Source organism: Schistocerca cancellata, chromosome 2, assembly GCF_023864275.1.
Source record: "Schistocerca cancellata isolate TAMUIC-IGC-003103 chromosome 2, iqSchCanc2.1, whole genome shotgun sequence".
Classification (NCBI taxonomy): domain Eukaryota; kingdom Metazoa; phylum Arthropoda; class Insecta; order Orthoptera; family Acrididae; genus Schistocerca; species Schistocerca cancellata.
Window position 1 is genome coordinate 375106255 of NC_064627.1, and position 21748 is coordinate 375128002.

At 43.2% G+C, this 21748-nt stretch overlaps 1 protein-coding gene across 1 annotated transcript in view; it reads left to right on the forward strand.

The window, feature by feature from the left end:
• Window positions 1-9530: 9530 nt before the first annotated feature.
• The window catches only part of LOC126154178 (uncharacterized), a 49962-nt gene continuing 37744 nt past the window's right edge, over window positions 9531-21748 (forward strand). The window contains exons 1-3 of the mRNA XM_049916120.1: window positions 9531-9615; window positions 13839-14728; window positions 15813-15984. Of these exons, the coding sequence (XP_049772077.1) occupies window positions 9604-9615; window positions 13839-14728; window positions 15813-15984 (1074 nt within the window). The 5' untranslated portion in view covers window positions 9531-9603. The remainder of the gene's footprint in view (window positions 9616-13838; window positions 14729-15812; window positions 15985-21748) is intronic.

Sequence of the window (21748 nt, forward strand, 5' to 3'; positions counted from 1 at the left end):
AAATTCGGTGACGAACCCAGCATTTTACTAAGCGAACATGCAAAAGCGCCTAAAAACCATACGTTGTGCGGTGTACCAGCTCACCGTCGTTAATTTGCCGCACGGATTCGATCCGGGTTTGTCTCACCTCCCTGTCTGGGAAGATGGTACGCTGTGCCTTACACCATACGAGCACGTTCGTATACGCATCATTATCAACTACAACAAATTGATTTATTTGTACTGTAGGTCAGTCTAGTCCGATAAGTTGGAAACTTTCCAGATATCTGTTCCATTGTACGTAAAAAAATATATTTACCGTACCCGTACTTCAAAACAGATAAAAAACTTTCACTCACAATTTACTGATTTACATAAGCAGTTCACCGATTTTGACACACCCATCAATGAATTTTGAAATTGACTGAAGCTGTTTAACAATGACCGTACCTAAAGACAAGCGGTAAAACAGCACTGGTTTCTTCGTTTCATCTAACGAAAAAGAGACAAGCCATGTAATCTGGGTTACCGCCCGAGTGCAGAAAACGTGTATATTTGTTTGCGAGAGAAGGTAACTATTCCATTTAAACTACAACTGTTTCGTGCTAAAAGAAAAAAAAATTGTATGAAATTACATAGTATGTCAAGGTGACCGTGTTATGTAGTGTTTATCAATTTTGCGTGTAACGCGTTTTTCACTCTTCTCAGCACCGCATATACTTCACAATAGAGGAAACTCTTGATTACTGAAACATCTGCACCACCATGTCTGGACAAACAAGTTGCTTCTCTTATTTTCTCTTAAGGGCAGACGTCAAGTATTTCGCAGCCCCATTTCCTTGCGGTGAATTTGTTTGGTAAATGTTGTCCGGGGTCCAGCGCATTCGTTATGTTTATGGGGCGTTTCCCGGAGCGCGCGGCAGTTTTTCGCCGCCGGCGGCCGTAGCTCTCCTCGCGGGCCATTCATCCCGCCGCAGCGACGCACACGGCGGCCGTTGTCGCCATGGAAACCCGAGCCGAGTCCGTGGGGGACACCGCGGCTGGCCCCGATATCCACACAGCGTGTCCGGATACCGTGTCCCCCGCTGTCCCTCCACACGGCGTTGGCACGTTGACCCCAATTCAATTTCCGTGCAACCACATGAACAGCGTAGGAACGTACTGTATTTGTTGATAAACGTAAAAAGGTATTACACTGAAGTGCCAAAGATATTGGTATACACATGCGTTTTCAAATACACGCATAATAAGGTGCTAAGTGGGCAATGCCTATATAACGCAACAAGTGTCTGGCGCAGTTCGATTACTGCTGCTATAATGGCAGCTCCTCAAGATGTGAGTTTCAACGTAGTGTTGTTATAAATGGCGCACGAGTGATGGGACACAGAATTCCCGAGGTAGCGATGAAATGGGGATTTTCCCACACTACCATTTCGCAAGTGTACCGTGAATATCAGGAATCCGGTAAAATATCAAATCTCCGTCATAACTGCTGCGGGAAAAATATCCTGCAAGGACGGGACCAACGAAGATTGACGAGAATCGTTCAAGGCGACACAAGTGCAACCCTTCCGCAAATTGCTGCAGATTTCAATGCTGGGCCATTAAGAAGTGTCAGCGTGCGAACCATTCAATGAAATGTCATCGATATGGGCTTTCGGAGCCGAAGGCTCACTCGTGTACCCTTGATAACACTACACAACACAAAGCTTTACACCGGCCGCGGTGGCTTTGCGGTTCTAGGTACTTCAGACCGGAACCGCGTGACCGCTACGGTCGCAGGTTCGAATCCTGCTCGGGTATGGATGTGTGTGTTGTCTTTAGGCTTAAGTAGTTCTAAGTTCTAGGGGACTGATGACCTCAGATGTTGAGTCCCATAGTGCTCAGAGCCATTTGAACCAACAAAACTTTACATTTCGCCTGGGCCTTCTACACCGACATTGGGTTGTTGATGACTGGAAACGTGAAACTTCCTGGCAGATTAAAACTGTGTGCCGGACCGAGACTCGAACTCGGGACCTTTGCCTTTCGCGGGCAAGTGCTCTACCAACTGAGCTACCCAAGCACGACTCACGCCCCGTCCTCACAGCTTTACTTCTGCCAGTACCTCGTCTCCTACCTTCCATATCAGCGCACACTCCGCTGTAGAGTCAAAATTTCATTCTAGACTGGAAACATGTTTCCCGGTCGGACGAGTCTCGTTCCAGATTGTATCGAGCTGATGGACGTGTACGGGCTCGGGGACAACCTCGTGAATCCAGGCTCCCTGCATGTCAGCAAAGGACTGTTCAAGCTGGTGGAGGCTCTGTAATGGGGGGGGGGGGGGGGAGGGGGAGGGGGGAATGCGCAGTTGGAGTATTATGGGACTCTTGATACGTAGAGATACGACTCTGACTGGTGACACGTAAGCATCCTATCTGATCACCTGCATCCATTCATGTCCATTGTGCATTGCGAGAGACTTGGGCAATTCCAGCCGGACACTGCGACACCCCACATGTCCTGAATTGCTACAGAGTGGCTTCCGGTGCCCACCAAACTCTCCAGACATAAACATTATTGGGTATCTGGGATGCCTTGCAACGTGCCGTTCAGAAGAGATCTCCACCCCCTCGTACTCTTACGGATTTATGAACAGCCCCACAGGATTTATGGTGTCAGTTCCATTAAGCACTACTTCAGACATTAGGTGAGTCCATATCACGTCGTGTTGCGGCACTTCTGCGTGCTCGCCGGGACCCTACACCATATTAGGCCGGTGTGCCAATTTCTTTGGCTCTTCTGTGTATAAATAAATACTTAATAGTTCTGACATAAAGACACGGCGTGTTATGGTTAATAGCGAAAACTGACACAGGAAGGAGTATACCATAACGGAAGAAAATTCGTTCCAGGGAACATGGCCCCGAAGACCAGAAATTTGTTAGACAACTGCGAATGTGTGCCTACGAGAGACTATCGACTTCAGTATGAGACACAATTCAAGGGAAAAGAAACGGCACAGCACGAAGGAATTATCTGAATGGGACGGAAATCGGTAGATGTGTTGCACATGTACAGACGAACAAGTGGCTACAATTCCAGAAAGATTTGATGATTCATTCAAGAGAAAGAGCTTCGCAAACTGAGCATGTCAACTACTTACGGCCTACCTCTGGCCCTTATGCAGGTAGTTATTAGACTTGCCAATGATTGACAGAGTTGTTGGACGTCCTCCTGAGGGATCTCACGCCAAGTTCGGTCCAATTGGCACTCTACATCGTCGAAATCTCGAGATACTTGGAGAACCCTGTCCATAATGGTCCAAACGTTGTCAGTTGAGGAGAGATTCGGCGACCTTGCTAGGCGAGGTAGATTTTGGCAAGTACTAAGACAAGCAGCAGAAACTCGCCGTGGGCGGGCGGGCGCTATCTTACCGAAATGTAAGACCGCGATGGCGTGCCATGAGGGCAACATAACGGGGCGCACAATATCGCCGACTTGCCGCTGTGCTGCAAGGGTTCCGTAGATGACAACTAATGGAATCCTGCTGTGAAATGGAATGGCAAACCAGACCATTACTCTTGGTTGTCGGGCCGTAGGGTGGGCAACAGTTAGGTTAGTACCCACTACTGTCCAGTGCGGCTCCTGGCACGTCTTCGCTGTTCGTCGGGGCTCAGTTCCAAGGGAGACTCATAATTGAATACAACTGTTTTCCTTTCAATGAGATTCCAGATCGAAAAGTTTCCATGTGAGATACATCTGTATCTGCAGACTCTGTAATCAGGGCAGCCAGAGCCTGGATATATAATTTTGAAGATATGAGCTCCTCAGCCGTTAGTACTTTATTAATAGGCTCTACTAGTTTCGCAGAATTTTAGCCGCATCATCAGGTGCAATAAATCAAATCATCTTCCGAGCGAGCAAAGAGACTGGGATGACCCAGCGTTTATAGTCATCCTATTCGCTTTTCTCGATCGGAAGATGATGTTATTGCATCTAATGAGGCAGCTGGAGTGCTGCGAAACCAGTCGTGCCTAGTAATAAAGGACTTACAAGCGAAGCGATCTTACCTTCGAAACGGTATCTTCATCACCTAGGATAATACTTCGTACTGAAATGAGTGGTGCCTTGTAAGCATACATGCGCTATTATCTCGCAAATGGTTCTATTGCTGGTCCATGTTTACTCGCTTGTGTTTTCTTCTGTTATTGTACTTTCACCCGTGAAAGTTTCTGCTGTTAATTATCATACATCCTGCATTTGCTTCTCATATTTCACATGATGTAACACACACTTAAACTTACACACACACACACACACACACACACACACACACACAGAGAGAGAGAGAGAGAGAGAGAGAGAGAGAGAGAGAAGAGAGGGAGAGAGAGAATTATACTTCTCCTGACGGTGACAATCCTGAAAGCTGTCCCAAAAATACCACGACGAACGAAAGTATCCAGTAAGTACAAAATATGAATTATGAGGTCATTGGTTAACCTTCACGCGCTCGCGCGGGCGGTGAAGTGACCGCCTTTTTGCAATTTCGCGCCATACTTACTCCACAAAGTTAACGAGGCGGCGGGAGGGACATGTATTCTCTAGTTGCACCTTTTTCTGACAGATGCTGCTCAAAATTCGTCCAAGTCGCATCTCTGGGCCTCTCAGGACAAGTTCAAATAGGTCCGAACACGTTCAGCGGTCAGTTTACCGCCTTGCGAGCGATTACGGAACTTACAAACACAGTCAGTTTACCGCCTTGCAAGGGCAAAAACGGTCAGTTACCTCCTTGCGAGCGCTTACGATACTTTGTTCTACTCGTATACTTCGGAATGTATTTCTTTTTGTAATTCCCCTACAATTCCTCAATTTTATAGACTCTTCCAATTCTCTAGTGAATGTGCATTACTTTCTATAAATTTTGCCATTCACAAATTCTGTTTTTTCTTTCTACTTTAGCACTTCGTTATTCTGAGAATTTTCTGTTGGCAAAAGTAACAATTATTTTTATTTTTTGAAGGGAACGACGAAACCTTACGTCTAATGACATACATAGAATCTTGGCTGAATTTGAGAGACAGGAAGCAGAGGGGAAAGGCCATGAGGAATCCCTAGAAGATGACGTTTCCGATGACCCAGATTATGAACAAGAAGGGATTGAAGATAATGTACATCAAAGTGAGTCGGAAATTGATTTGGAAAACACGGGAGAAAATGACATAGATCAACAGGAGCTACCAACAAATGACATCAGATTTTCTATAGGTACATGTCCTATGTCGATATTTTATGGAAATATGACCTTTAAAATCGGAAAACCTCAAGAGACTGATGAAAACTCGGGCGGTCGGCCGACCGCCCGCGCGAGCGCTCGCGTGACTATTTCTAGCGCGAGCGCATGAAGGTTAAACTTGTGTGAAACAGTTCACGCGATAAGTTTATCAGAAATGGGAATGCGATGAATTTTACATGAACAGTTACATACGAGAAAGGTTTATGCAAAAATGGTTGTCACCTTTCTCGAACGCAAGCCAAAAGGAAATGAGGAAACAAATTTCGTAGCAATGTTTTCGCAACCGTAGCCAATCACTGAAAGGTTTGGTCGAGCTCAGTTGCAGCTCCAAGTTCTATTATGCCGCCATGTCAGTGACGTTAGCATTTAAGAGTTCCTTTATAATGCAAATTGTTTCTCAGTCGAGTAAGCAATGATACTTTTCGGGGTTATACCACGTGATGAAATCTTTAAAATGGTGCTCATTCATGAAGATGGGGATGTTCGAATGAATATGCGACCTCTAAATCACGGAACTGGATTCCACTAGGCTGCTATGCTCCTTCTAAGAAGGAATTCACATGTATAGCTGCATATAATTAAGCAGTTATCATTTTTCGAGATGTACGTATAGGGAAAAGGAAAATATTTCCAGAAGTACGTTTGTTGCGAAAGAATTTCATCTAGTTTACTTTGCATACCGTCCACAACAGAGAAACGAGCAACAAATCGCTTAAAATGAATGGCTAATTTTCCTATGAGTGAGCAGCTAAGAGGCGTAAGAGCCTCAATAATTTAAAACTGAGTAATCACCAAAGGCCATCATATCGTTCAAAACGTGAATTTCTGAATGCTGCATTCAACTCTCTAGTAATGTTCGTTATTACAAAGCAAGACTCTGTTGTTTAAGTGATGTACTGTTGGGTGACACTTCTGGCTACAGACACAAGAATGCTGCTATGAAGGCACTAAATGCCGTGTGTTATATCCCATCTTCACGAGAATTTGTGTGGGGCTGTATTCAACTAAGGGAAACCGAAGCTACATGGTGCAAGTATAGACACGGTATTTGAGCAGTCTGTTACAAAAGAGGTGTGTAGACAATATGGCAGAAAGGCGTGAATTATTCGACTCTGAACGTGATATTATTCAGTGGAAGTCCCATGCGACTATCCGAAATTAAACAAGAATTAGTAGAAATCTGTAGAGTCTATGGAGACTCTGTAACACAGCGGAGACAGTTTTTGCACGCTCGTAAACCGCCGTAAAGTGTGGTTACCACTGTGTAATGTTTGACGAATTTGGTCCTGCAAAATCTCTCCTGTCCAAATTTGTACGGAATCCAAAGGTCACCAACAGTGAACATTGGGTGATCGCGAGGGACATGCTGCGAACAAGCATATTCCAGATTCGTCCAAAAACAACATGCCTCTCAACACGTCATTGGTTGGCTGCCTGGGAATTGTGTGTGGTTTACGGACAGCTCTCACCATAAAATTTAGGTGACGTCGATCAGTTGACGCAGAAAGGTCAACACAACTTGCAGTACTGCAGGGTTGAACCAGCACTGTAGACGCACTATTATAGTCCATTACTACCACGTTGACAAGATGGAGGTCATGCCGTACTACGATCACATGTTCCAGTTCTCGCTCGTCGTTCTGTATGACTGTCTTCCGTTCCATTATTCGACCAAACGTATCACGTGTAGATTGATCTTAACGAGATGTATAATCAGGTTATGACTAACACATTACACAGATATCGATCAATCAGCTGTCTTCGAACTCATTCCATTGTTCATATTGCTACGTCTCGAAGAGATGGACTTCTCTTCATGTACCCATCTTACCAGTCCTCAATCTCTGGACGTGGTTTAAAACTGGTGCTTCCGGTCACACGAAAGATGTCACGTGTACGCAATCCTCTGCAGTATTAGTTAGTTATTGTGAGTAGATTATTCTCGCATTCACTCGAATTCTATATCTTTGTTATATTCTTTCTCAGCGTCTCATTTAAGGAACATTTAAATACTCTGAACGAGGTGTAAGGTTTCAGGAAATCTGAGCGAGGTTTCCGACTGTTCCTCTCGACCACTCTGGATGAAATGTACAGTGTAGTATTCCGAGGAAGTCTGACTCAAATGCCCTCTGATGCCAAGTCGGTTTAGAATCTCTGTGGTTTTCCTAAATCACTTGACGCAAAAGCAGGGATAATAATAACGAAGCTATTGCTTGATATGTTGTAAAAGAAGCTCCCAGCCACTAAATTGGTGACTTTTCTTTAACTCGTTTATTGTTTATGCCATTATCGGTTTTGAACGTTCTGTCCATCATAAGATGGCTGCTTTGTACATAATATCAAATATTAATGCTGTTAATGCCTGAATGGTATCGTGTGCTACAGTGGAAATGTTTCAAACTGATAAATGTTCGAGAAGGAAATCGAATGTGAGATTAAATTACATGTTAAACCTATAGCACAAGCACTTACACTTAATGTGTTCTAGCTGCTTTGCGGCAGTGCATTTTTCTGTATAGCACGAAATAAAGTGCAGATAAAAGTGTCTCTATGTTCCGTGATTGTAAAGTCATAAAAGCGACTGCATAGAGTCGAAATTGGGTCACAATTTGCAGGTATACATTGAAAAACCAGATTTTACATTAATATCTCGTTTTCTGCACGCACTTATAGCAAGCAAAGGCACTAATATTTTATGAGTCATATACAGTATTCCTGAAAGATAATTTGGAAGAATTAAGAATAAGATAGTCGTGTAGTCGTCAATAATAAACACATAATTCAATGAGCAGCATATGCAAATTAAACGTACATGAGAGGTGTTAGCATGACACAAACAGTACTTTCTGATGTAATCTATAAGTAATACAGTACTCTTATGTTCTTCTAAACAGAATCACTTTGATATTTGTACTGTAGAAGCGGAATTGCGAAAGGTATCTCTGTAATTCTTATTCTTGTTTCCGATTTGCATTAAGCATTACATATTATTGAATGTGATGGGAATTTTAAAACACAAACGAAACTTACATTTGCTGAAAATTTTTAATGTGTATTATGTAAAAATTTTAATGCAAACAAGTGACATATGTATTTGTGTTAGAAGCTGGTGGTACCTGTTTTTAGTAGCCTTTGAAACTCTTCGTAGAAAATCACTGTTTGCTGGTTGTATGGTGATGTACTTTCAGTTTTATGTATTCGTATTCATATATCTATGTTTGTATTCATAGTATAGTGCTTACTTACATAGCGAGGTTACTTTCAGTGTTTTGTACAGAATGTTTCTTATCAGTAATGCGAGCAGCAACCGTAGATTTCCTTAAATTCTTTGAGAAATGTGTACTGTGGTGCTTACAACGTACCTCGGAGCTTCCTCTTGCCTGAACCTTGTAGTATTTGAGACAAAATTGACATTTTATTTTATACGTGTCGAGGTATATGCATTTTGAATGCTGTTGCAGCTCATTGTTCGTGAAGAAACTACTTGAATGTTTGCAATTCTGAATAAACTATCTTAGAGGAGACGCTGCCTAGAGAGGGCATGGTTGCATATCTGGTGACGGTTTTAGCACTTCGTGCTGTGTTTTGTTATCTACTAATAAAATAGATTTAAAGCTATTATAATACTGTGCTCGTGTCATCTTCCAACACAGCGTGAAATCTGTCTCTAATGACTACGATGTCGAAAGGACGTTAAAGACTAGTCTTTCATCGAGGAAACCATGGCTTTTTTCGTTTGCCTTTTGTCCATTATGTATTATAGAAGTATTATTCAGACGAGAGATGTATCTAGGCATTGCAGGTCAGAGGTAGAAGACTGTACTCATATTTTACAACACAATGACCGAAATGCCACACCAGCAACTGTTACAAAATTTTTCCATGGTTTCTCAATATCGGTGTTGGAGAATGCTATAATAGCTCCTCCGACAAAATCGAGGCCATCACGTCTCCTTGACCCCATTCTTGTCAAAACAAAGTGTCTGGTGACCTTGACACGGACAAGTTAATCAGTTCTCAGGTTTCCTTCAGATCGCTGTTACGTCACCACTCGACTATTGTTTCGTATTTCTGGATCCGCAGTAACGAGCAATAAAGGGTTAATGGCCCGGCCCGCAGGGGCAAGAAACCTATTAGCGGTGCTGGGGGAGTACGCGTGGCGTGGCGCTGCAGCGGTCATTGTGGGGCACAAAGAGAGCGTGGCTCAGTATCGGCGGTGAAAGGGGCGCCGCCGGGGAGAGAGGTATACGGGTATATAGGGGGCCCGCAGCCGCAGACCGGGCAGTGACGAGCAGCCGCTAGCAGCAGTCAGCACAAGCCACAACACACTCACCACTCCAGCCGGCGCGATGAGGCCCATGGTGAGTAGCAGCCACCGCCTCCGTGAAAGTAAGGCCTCCTGCGCCTCCTCTGCACCAGGACGCCTTCTCTCCGGCGCCTATAACTGCTTTCTCCGCTTGCTCTATCATTACATTTCCCTAGGAGCAGTTTGATACACACACTCACTGCCACCGGGCCACTGTACAACGTTATTTCTCTCACGTTTAAGAAAATTCGTATAATAATATATTGGATTCCTATAATAATAAACCGACTATAAAGTGACTTCCACAGATACACTCTTCTTGACACTATGAAATCATTATTTTGCTTACGTTTCTGTTCCCCTAAGTTCCTTGGAAGACATTCCTTGTGCAGTTTTTGACTAGAATTGTGATAGATTTTCTCCAGCATTATACCACATAGGAGCAGTTTCATTCATAATAATGCAACTATACAACCACATAATATTATTTCCCACACGTTTAAGAAAAATTCTTATGATAATCAAGAGAAATACAAAGTGATTTAAACAGTTACTCTGAAAACTATGAAGTGGTTATTACACTTAAAAAAAAGAAAGAAATTTATGTGTCTTCGTCCCTGAGGTACTTGACGGCTTAATCAGCTTCTGGCTTGAAATGTCAGTAATATTATCTAGATTTCAACTAACGTAATTGTTCTACTGTCACACCTTAACAGTGAAGAAATCAGCACCTCTGTTTTTCTCGTGTCTCTGAACTGTTTCCTCCCCCCCCCCCCCCCCCCAATACTTGCACCTCGTGCATGCGTATATGTCAGTGCGACTTCCTGTGAACGAAATCAATCTCGAATTCACGGGATTCAGTTCATAAGGAATCTTCCTCTAAGCCAAAGAATGCCTAGTCCTTGCTGTGTTTCCAAATTCGCCGGTACGCTACAGCAAAATCTAGTATTTGTCGTCCGAGCAGTTGGAAGTTACGCGGTAGGAGCAGACATATCCATTAGAAACATGTATTGTAATATACTGTTGTCTTCAGTCCATTCTCTGAAATGATGTCGGCTTTACGTTGCTGTATACTCGTAACAGTGGAGAGACTGTTCACTCATTTCTGAAATGTGTTCGTTCCGTGAAGAATAAATTACGTTGTCAAACGTTACGACGAGAGTGTCACATGTAACTACTTATATCGTGGACGGAGATGCATTTGACAGTGATGATCTTGATGGAATAAGTAATTTACGGAAACTCTCTACATTGTCTTGTGCCTTATGAACATGACAGTAGCTGCTCCTGGGCACGATACCTGCTATTATATTTCTATTGAACTGATATAAAATTTGATGTAAATCACATACCTCGAAGCAGTTCTGTTCCTCTCAGTCACCTGAGTTGAGTAAGTTACTGTTGCCATGGCTTAGAATGCTGGGCACATCGTGCGATCTTCAAGCAGTGCTGCCGTTGTTCAGGACAGCGGTAGAGCAATCTTTAGTGTCGTTTTAAGCTGTCTTGGATACAAATGGTCGTCACATGACCACCGTTCGTAACCTGGAACGTAAACATGCTGTGCAGTAACAAATGTTATCCTCTCATGTGAAAATTAAAATCCGTTACTTTCAGTGGTTTATTCGTTATTTCTCTTTCGTATTTCCTTACACATTTTCCCACAAAGTTCCATTGTTCTGTGGCCAATCGTTTTTCACGGGGATCCTCCCAAGTAGCGTAAGATTGTTTATAACCATACTCTACATCCACCTTCCAGTTAGATGTAGGGGGAGTTGTTACCTCGCAGTGAAAGGAAGGATAGCAGATGCGGAAAATGCTTGCTGTTATCTCATTCATTTTATTGATATGGGAAAGGGGTGACATTGCAGATAGAAACGGGGAATAAATGAGCAAGCAAAATCCCCGGCCTGGGTGACTCACTGGTGTGCTAGTCATTGCAGGGTGGGAGCGGTGTCAACCGGAGGGGATTGAAGCATATAGAAGCAAAATGCATGGATAAAAGTGTTGCATACGGCAATTTCTACGGTATTATTAACAATACAGAGAAATAATTTCTTAATAATTTCAAATTTTTATTCGTGCTCAGCTGGTCTTAAAGGCTAGCAAAGAAATTCTGAGACAAATTTCATGTCTGTGGGGATTAGTTTTGAAAGTTGCGGGAATAAACGAGTCATCATGTGCGAAAGAGAAAGGCGTAGTATATTAGATTCTTTCAAAAATATGAAGCATCAGAGTTAAAGCAGCCAGTGGCTTATTAAGGCACATTGCTTTGAATGACTGTTCGATTCGTTTTTGGAATATTTTATACATTATAAATAGAGAAACGTCTTACTGGTGTAATATTCTACAACATTTATTATTTAATTTGACAATAGCTTTCGGCTGTTACTACATCGTCGTGTAGAAGTACAAATACGTAAGACTGTGAAATTTTCATAGGACCAAAGATTTTAAACTAGTACATCTACAGCGTATCTCCATTGGTTTCCAAAGAAGACAGTTGTTAACTTTGACTTAAGACTAAAAAGAGAGGAATTATTTCGGTGAAAATGGGATGTAAAGCATTTAAATTTGGTAAAATACCGGAGACAATAAATAGTTTGTTATATCATTGATTATGTAGAAACACTAATTTAAAATCTTTGATTCTAAAAAAAAGTTAATTGCCACATATTTTTATCTTTGTACGTGAGGATGGCATAAGAGTCGAAAACCGATTCGTAAAATAAAATAATAAACACTGTAAAACATTAAGGCAGCGTCGTGTGTGTCTTCATTCATAACGTATCACATTGTGAACCACTCTTGACCAAGTGTGAGCGTTGTCAAACAAAAGAGACTCTAAGTGTTTTCGTGCTACTGAGGGCATTGGCTACAGATAAGTAGCGTGTGGGAGAGCCCGACCTATGAGAACACAGGATCGTACCACTGTCAGAGCATCCTCCATCCCTCTCACTGTTTCTCGAATTAAATCACGATTGTTCTGACACCCAAGTTAAGTCTTGAGTTTGCAGAATAAAGTTGATTACTTGCTTTGCATGTATTTCACCAAGTCACGTCGTGGTAGTTTAGCTTCGCGTAAATGTTTCAAGGTTGTTTACATGGCAATGAAAACGGAATTAAGACATATTTAATTGCAGGAACTTCCATTGTCCTAGTGGATAAATAAACAATTACGTTGCATTTCAGTAAACTGCATGTACTGTACGCAGCGAAGTTGTCGTGATGAGAAAAATTGCCGAGCATTGTGCAAGTACAAATATTATAGATAACATTCCTTTACGGCCTGGGGGTACTGTTTCTACACACCAAACGAACAAATCGCGCGATCTTACGGTAGTTGTCGCTGTTGTGGTCTACAGTCCGAGCGCGAGTTTGATGCAGTTTTCCACGCTACACTGTACTAAACCTCATCATATTTGAATAACCACTTCAGCCTACAGTTATTTGAACATACTTTCCGTGTTCACTTCTAGGTCTGCCTCAATAATATTTACGTCTCGCATTTCCCTTCATTACGAAACAGAATGTTCCTTGTTGCCTCTAGATGTGTCCCATCAAGCGGTCCTTTCTTTTAAATTGTGCATAAATATCTTTTTTCCTTAATACCATGCAGCATCACCTAGTTTGTCACTCGATCTAACCATCTTATCTTCAGCATTCCTCTGCAGCATCACATTTGAAAACCCTTCGTAACCGAACTACTTATCGCCCACGTTTCAATTCCGTCTACCGAGCGAGGTGGCACAGTGGTTGGCACACTGGACTCTCTTTCGGGAGGACGACGGTTCAATCCCGCGTCCGGCCATCCTGATTTAGGTTTTCCGTGATTTCCCTAAATCGCTCCAGGCAAATGCCGGGATGCTTCCTTTCAAAGGGCACGGCCGACTTCCTTCCCCGTCCTTCCCTAATCCGATGAGACCGATGACCTCGCTGTTTGGTCTCTCCCCCTAAACAACCCAACCCCAACCCTTCAATTCCGTCTAACGCGTCACTCTAAATAACGCCACTCCAAATATCTTCAGGAGAAACTTCTTAACATGTAAGTTTAAATTCGATATCAAAAAATTCCTGATTTGCGTTAATTCTTATCGTGCAACTGCCAGTCTGCAATTTACATCGTCTCCTTTTTTGGCTTGTGTGATAGCTTTGCTGCCCCAGCTGGTAAATTTACCTATTTGGGGACTGATATGGCATCAGGAGATATCAGTCAACAAAAACATTCGGCTTCACTTTTTTCAGAAGGCATTGGTGTCAGCGAGACGTTCTCTTTTACAGATAACGGCAGTGCTTGTCGCGCTCGTGTGCGTGACTTCCTCGAGCTCCTCCCAGGCGGTTCAGCGTCGTGAGGCGGCTCTCGACAGCTACAGCTCCGGAGGTGGCGGTGACTACAGCGGCGGCTCCTACGGCGGAGGCGGCGGCGGTGGCGACGGCGGTGACTACGGGGGCGGCGCCAGCGGCGGTGGCGGTGACTACGGTGGCGCAGTCTCTGCTGCGTACAGCGGGGGCGGCGGTGGCGGTTTCACACCCAGTGCCAGCTTCGGCGGGGGCGGCGATAGCTACAGTGGAGCCGCTGCCGCTGGGGGTCAAGGCGCGTACATCGGCGGCGGCGGCGGTGACGTCGGCGGGTACGGAGGTGGAGACCTGGGCGGTGGAGACCACGCGGCCCTTGGAGGCGGCGGCTACGGCGGCGGTGCCATCGGCGGAGGCGACATCGGGGGCGGCGGCTACGGAGGAGGCGGTTTCGGAGGCGGTTACGGAGGCGGCTACGGTGGAGGCGGCTACGGCGGCGGCGCAGCCGGTTTCGTAGCCGAGCCGCAAGTGAAGACGGAGCTGCGGCCCTACCAGGTGCCGGTGGTGAAGATCATCCGAGTACCCGTGGCCAAGCCGATCCCGGTAGCCGTGCCGAAGCCCGTGGGCGTGAACGTGCCGCAGCCGGTGCCCGTGCACGTGAAGGTGCCGGTCGAGGTGAAGGTGCCGGTGACGCGCGTCTCCCGCGTGGAGGTCGAGAAGCCCATCCCGGTACCCATTGAGAAGCACGTGCCCCACTACATCGACAAGCCGTACCCCATCACCGTCATCAGGCACGTGCCCGTGCACGTGCCTCAGCCGTTCCCCGTGCACGTTCCCGTTTACAAGCACGTCTACCACGTGCCCAAGCACCATTAGCGTCCGACTACAGTCCTGCTGTCGCCACACGCCTCATCAATCTCCCTCACTCACATCATCCACTTTTGCTTAAATGTTGTCTTTTATTGTTGAATTTGCTTGTTTCCGTTTGTTATCTATTTTTTATACTTTTGTACATATTTTGTAATAAAATGCAGTGAAAACGAATGTAAAAGATGAGTTATTTACTTGACACTCCTTCATCGACACCAGTAAAAGACTGATCTCCTTTTCAGAATCGGCTCAGAAAGGGATACGTGCTAAAAATTGAGAAAAAAAGGACCGCATGATGGGAACGTTTAAGATTTCAGGGAGTAAACTCCGTGGTACTAAAGGGCTCTTGTAAAAGTTGTGGGGAAGAAGGAGTTCTGAATATATTCAACAAGTAACCGAGGAATTAGGTGAAAGTGCTGCGATGAAGTGGTTATCATTAGCACAAGAGAAGAATTCGTGGCGGGTTGCATCAACAGGGCCAAACAATAAAAAGTATATACTTTTAAGTTCTCTACAAAAGCTATTACATTGATAATTGTAAAACTATAGTAGGTTCTCAGCACATTGCCACTGAGTTATTACTAAACTCAAGTATCGGACAAATATTTGGGAATAACAATGTGGTGCGATGTGTCAGGGAATTATCACATACGTAGTTTCAGCTGTCGTTAAACCAAATGTCATGTCTCATTTCAATGGTAGCACTGCGTCAATGGAAGCTGCAGTTGTCTACAGCAGATAGATTACAAAACAGTTTTAAGAAAACATTATTTGTGTAGAATAAATATCAGTAAGAACGGGAACATCGAGCACATTTAAAGAAGTGCAGTACTGACTGACAGTCACTGGATTATATGAATGATGAGAGAGTATGAAAAATGTCGGCACTTGGAAAAGATCCCTTGTTTCTCACCTCAGGTCTATCTAGTGTAACCAACGAAAGTTCCAAATATCCATAGCGGTTCCAGAAGTACCATCCACTACAAACCATAAAGTGAATTACGGATTATAGAAATACGTGTAGATTCATCGGTCTATCCGTACCGCTCCCATAGAGAGTTTTTAGGAATCAGTTTTTATAACTACTAGCTTCCAAATAACGCCCATGAAACATTCAAGAAGTGAAAGTAATAATAATTGCAGAAAGTGTGTGGAGCATAAGGTGACATGGTGCAGGATAGAAGAAAGTGAGAGGGAGAAAGTGCAGTTCGATGAGAGGTTGAACATATATTTGAGTGCTGGAGATGGTACAGTGATGAAGGTGAGAGTGAAGAGGCGTCACTTCATTCACTGTATTTCTATGTCAGAAGCATCTCTACATAAATAAATGGGTTTATTAGTAGAAATATGAGTGATCCAAAAAGAAACAAAAAACAAAGTAACACTCTAAGTGCAAAAACGATCGAAAATGAGCAATAAATTTGATGTCGAATCATAGGTTCTGGTATCACTAAGTTGACTGGTGATAGAACCGATGGCATTTAATGAGTTTTTAATGAACACACTAGATTCATTTTCTAGAGTAACTGAATGTTGAGCCACGTAAGTCAATGGGCAACGCACTAGAAAACGAAACTGTCCTGCAATACTAACACGATTGCTTCGTGTACCTATTATGAAATGTGTGAAACAGTGGTTTCGTCCTTGGGAAACCAATGTATCCTAAATTGTTTCCATTAATGCACGAATGAAATTCAAATTTTAGTTCGTATACGAACACTACAACCATAGTGTACGTTGCATATACACTTATTCCATGTATAACCGACGAAGTTAATTAGGTTGTATACTTCTTTCACTGTTTATGTTCCGAATAGGAATACAACTAAGCTAGGAAATAATGACACACTTTTGATTGTCATAATCGTTTCTCTCCCATGGAATGAAGGTACACAAACGGAAATTTTGTTTTTGCGCTAACAGTGAATCTCATTCTGGAAACATCCCCAGGCTGTGGCTGGGAAGGTAGTAGACGAGGTACTGTCAGAAGTAAGGCTGTGGGGACAGGGCGTGAGTCGAGCTTGGGTAGCTCAGTTGGTAGAGCACTTACCAGCGAAAGGAAAAGGTCCTGGGTTCGAGTCACGGTTTGGCAAACAGTTTTAATCTGCCAGGAAGTTTCAGTGAATCACACCATCTACCCGACGATTTAGAATAACGAGGCGTCATTCATATGAACATATGTAGAAAGTATTCCAAGTTAGCGATCTCTAAATACTTATATGGAGTACTAATGTCAGTGTGTATAATAATCGCACTGTTTGGAAAGTATATGGCACATTACTGACGATTTAGGAGGCAATCTGTGCATCGTAGATTGCTTGCAGATGATGCTGTCGTTTACCGTCTAGTAAAGTCATTAGAAGACCAAAATTATTTTCAAAATGGTTTAGACACGATATCTGTATTGTGGATGCGGAACAATGAAAGGTATGTGGTCGTCTACATGATTACTAAAAGGAATCCGTTAAATTTCGGTTGCAAGGAAAATCACACAAATCTAAATGCTATAAATCAACTAAATACCTAGGGATTGCAATTACGAATAACTTGAAACGGAGCAATACACAATCTTTCTCCTACGATTGTGAAAAGGGTTTGTTGACAAACACCTAAGAAGAGAGAAATGATCATGGTAATAAATTCTGAGAAATTAAAGTTCGCTCAGAAAGATTTAAGTGTTCGTTTTTTCCGCTCGCAGTTATGGGTTTAACGGTAAAGAAATGGTCTGAAGGTGGTTCGATGAATCAGCTGCCAAGCACTCAGGATTGTCCGTCCTCTGCTACAATACTGCTGTACAGTATGGGATCCTTGCCATGTAGGATTGACGGAGGACATCGGAAAAAGTTCAAACAAGGGCAGCTCGCTTTGCATGTAGGTGGCTCAATTCTATTACTGACCTCATCCACCATCTGGCTCATCCCAAACTGAGATTTTGATACATACATTACAACGGTACTGCCTGCAGTACTGGAGGATTGGTGGTTGATGAGTATTAGAAGCGCGCTCTCTTCTGAATAATGTAGGTGCTTTAGATTGTAGTTCTCTGAAGAACATTTTCCTATAAAAACTCCTTATTGTTCCCCTAGTGTTTGTTCATTATGGGCCGGTATCTAGCTTATTACGACATCATCAAGCGAATGCTGATACCGACTTACATTTCATCTAAATTTCGTTCTTCGACTTGTTTGCGCCAGTTTTAATCTGAACATTGCACCTTATTCGGGAGGAAGTAGAAGATCATGTTTACAGTTAGAATAATACGTAGTGGGAGGATTTAAAGCGGAAACACCAAAATCGGTGATAACGCCTAGAAAAAAATTATTCTCCGATTTAGTAAGCTAATTTACTCGAAGTACCAGAAGCAAGGAAGAAATCAGTAGACAATTTATGTAGAGAACGCCAGTTGTTTTCGACCAGAAAGCGTTTTTTATACAAATTGAAAAACTGTTCATTTTACTGTATGTCTGAAGCAACGTGTTGTATAAATACATATACTGACCGCGACGAAACCGGAGGAAAAGCAACGTGGAGCAAAACAAATTAGGAGGAAGTAAATTTAATGACGAGAAATTAGGAAGGACAGTTGGGGAAAAGAAATCTATGATAAAGAGAAGAATCAATGGTGTATCTGCTTTGAGGTCAGTGATTACCAGAAGAATGAAGGGAGGTGAACAAGAAGACAAAAATTACATTATGCGAGGGTAAGCTTGCGCAACCATTGCCACTTTCAATAAATCTTTCCCGGTTATGTGAGCGCGTCGTCGTACTGTAATGGACCAACGTTTCGGTCGCTGCTACATGTCGAAGCGTTGGTTCATAAAAAACATTCCTGGAAACTTTTTATTGTAGAGTGTTAGAATTGTTACAACAGATTATTGATAATTTTCGTATAAATATGTAGTGATATAAATGTTGTCACAAAAATAAGAATTTACAGAGGACGACACTAAACAAGTCGAAACACTAGTGACAAGAAAATACATCAGCAGAAATTTTACTTATAAAGAGAGACATATTGTCTAAGAGAGTAACAGACAGTGTTACCTGAACCTGTTATTTGGTAGCCGGGATTGCATGTTAACTGAGGTGAACGTAACCGGTTTCGGCGTCTAGGTGCCATTGTAGGATCTGTCTGATTAGTTATGGTGGGTATACTTTGTCATAAATTCATCATTTCAGTGCAGATTGTTGTGGCACGATAAGCCATGGTGATTCTTCCTCCCATCCTTCGGTGTTGCTATTTTCAGTTGTTTGTTCGGAAAAGTAGGAGGAAAACATAAGAGACAATAAATATTTGGATTCATCTTACACGGTAGCTCGAATAGTCTAATTATGTGACTGCTGTGATAGGCAGAAGATTCGGGTCGGAATACCGGTCTGTTGCTACACTGTAGCCACTCATCCAGATCGGAATACTGCCGTATAGGTCAAAACCGGTTGTGGTCACATTGGTTAAGCTCCATTTGTGTCAATGTTATCCTCTAGTAGCACAAAAAAAAAAGAAACAGCGCAGCCAACACTGCGATTAGTATTTATTATCGGTTTTCGTAGTAGCGAAGCAAACAAGCATTAATAGTTTGTGAACGGCACTATCATCTTGAGACATTTGATAGTTTGTAAGGTTTTGGTAACATTTTCACTATTCATCTTCTATTATTACTTAAAAAGATATATGTGACAATATTTCGATCTTGAATTAGGAATAAGTGGAAGCATCACATAAAACACATAGAGGGAAAAGCGGACACCAGACGCGATTCATCGGAAGAATCTTAAGGAAATATAACTGATCCACAAAAGAAGAGGCTTATGGCGCTTGTTCGCCCGTTTTATTGAGTATTATTAATCTATCTGGGATCCCTATTAGGTAGGCCTGATAGAGCAGACACAGATCCAACGAAGAGTGGCGCGTTTCGTCACGGGATCGTTTATCTGGCGAGAGAGCGTTACCGAGATGCTAAATAAACTCCTCTGGCAGATATTACAAGAGAGGCGTTGTGCATCATGGAGAGATTTACTATTGAAATTTCGGTACAGCTCTTTACAGGAGGAGTCGGACAACATATTACCTCACTCCAAATACATGTCGCGCAAAGACCACGAGGAGAAAATTCGAGAAACTAGAGCCAATACAGAGGTTTATCGACAATCATTCTTCCTACCCACTATTGGCGAGTGGAACAGGGTTGGAGGGGTAAGATACTGGTATCGAAAGTACCCTCCACCACACACCATTAGGTGGCTTGCAGAGTATGATGTAGGTGTAGAGGCAGGTCACAGCCAACGTCTAGCGCGAAATTTTTGTTATACTCGTTTCATTTACTTATTGCCAAGAAAATTTTCTCTGGTTTCCACGAATAAACTTGCCAGTTTTTAGGAAAAGTGCCCACCAGAAACATCTATCGCAGTGTACGTTAGAGGTGCAGTGAGTTCTCAAGTAAGTGAACACCACGTTCCAATTTCCAGAGTTCCACACAGCAGCTAGCCTCCAGAGTAGCGCCGCGCGCCAGTAAATGGGCTGACTGTAACAAAATTGGGTCACGGACCGCCTCAAACACTCAACATGTGGGCGGATCTCCTCACTTCCTTACGCCCCCGACTCTAATACGCGGAACTTGTCGGAGACCCACAGCAGACTGATTGCAGCGCCGGAAATCCGCTGTAGTGTGTCTGGAAATCAGCAGCCCCTGAACAGACTTTCGGCCAGAGTGGGCCAGGCTGTTGGAGGGCTGACTACTGCTTCAGACTAAATATCAGATTCCTATCTCCGTACTCACAGGTCTATGTTGACGGAAACAGGATTATTTTTTATTTTAATATAATCATCCATACAACAACCTCCTTCTTATGAGCACCCACCCCCAACCCCCCCCTCCCCCCCCCCCACACACACATACTTACACACGCACATGCACACAACCACAAAGGCTAAATTTAGATTTTTGGTTAGGGCAAGGTTGTCCCAGAAACAAAAATAATGTTCGTTTGCCTACACTCTAGTACCTTTACGGATACTAATCAGTTGTTTCCTGCGATGGCTCAATGAGCCTAAAACTGTTTCGAAAAACATATCTTAGTAGATGATGTTAAGAAATTTCTAATGTTGCAAAATAGGGGGCCTATTTCAGATAAGACGACGTCTGCATTCCCAAAGAGATTCACGGTAGGTTTTCAATCGATACGGACGTTGAGATATGAACTTAGTCATAGGCTGGAACAGAGGGATGGGGGCGACAAATATGGGTTATCAGGTGTGTTCAGATTAAAGTGCGTTTAGTGTGAGTCTTTTTTCGTAGGAAAGACGGGCAGAAGTTTTTTTTTTTTTAGATGCTTCAGAGAGCATGTTGGTCCCGGTAACATAACTGCGATCGAGCGACATTTAAAGGATAAGCGCCACAGTGTCGGTAGTATAGATAAATCTGTGGAAATTTTGCCTCGTGCACCGAAGAGCATGCAATTGGATATACTGGAGGAACTGCAGATTTTCAAAAGTCAAATAAAGAAACCGGATAAGGTTCCGAATGAAAGGTGAAGTTACGTTACAATCGGTTTTTTACCCTCTTTCAAAGCAATTTCTAACACTGCGTCAAATGATTGTTCTTCATTCGCTTCTTCCTCTCCCACTCTCGCTCCTATGTCCCTCCTCCCTCCCCCTTGCCTCATCTTCTTCCCCTCCTCCCTACCTTCACCTTCCCCCATCCGGTAGGTTCCCCTGCACAGTTACTTCAAATTCCCCATTGCTTTTTGCTTGCCTCATACTCCCGATGATTGGTTGATGTAACCTTCCTTCCTCCTTGTAGCCCTTGACTCCTCTCTCCTGCCCACTGGCTATCTTAAGCAGCAGGTCTATGAAGAAAAAAGAGGTCGGCATTCTTTGATTCTCTGTCAGATCCTCCTGGAACGATGGCTTCTTTTGCAGACTCAACAAAATACAGTAGAAAGACACACCTTCCTCGACTCAACCAGACAAGCCCTTTATTAGTAGCCCCTTTACTAGTCTTTGAATTATGTTTTAATTATTCCGA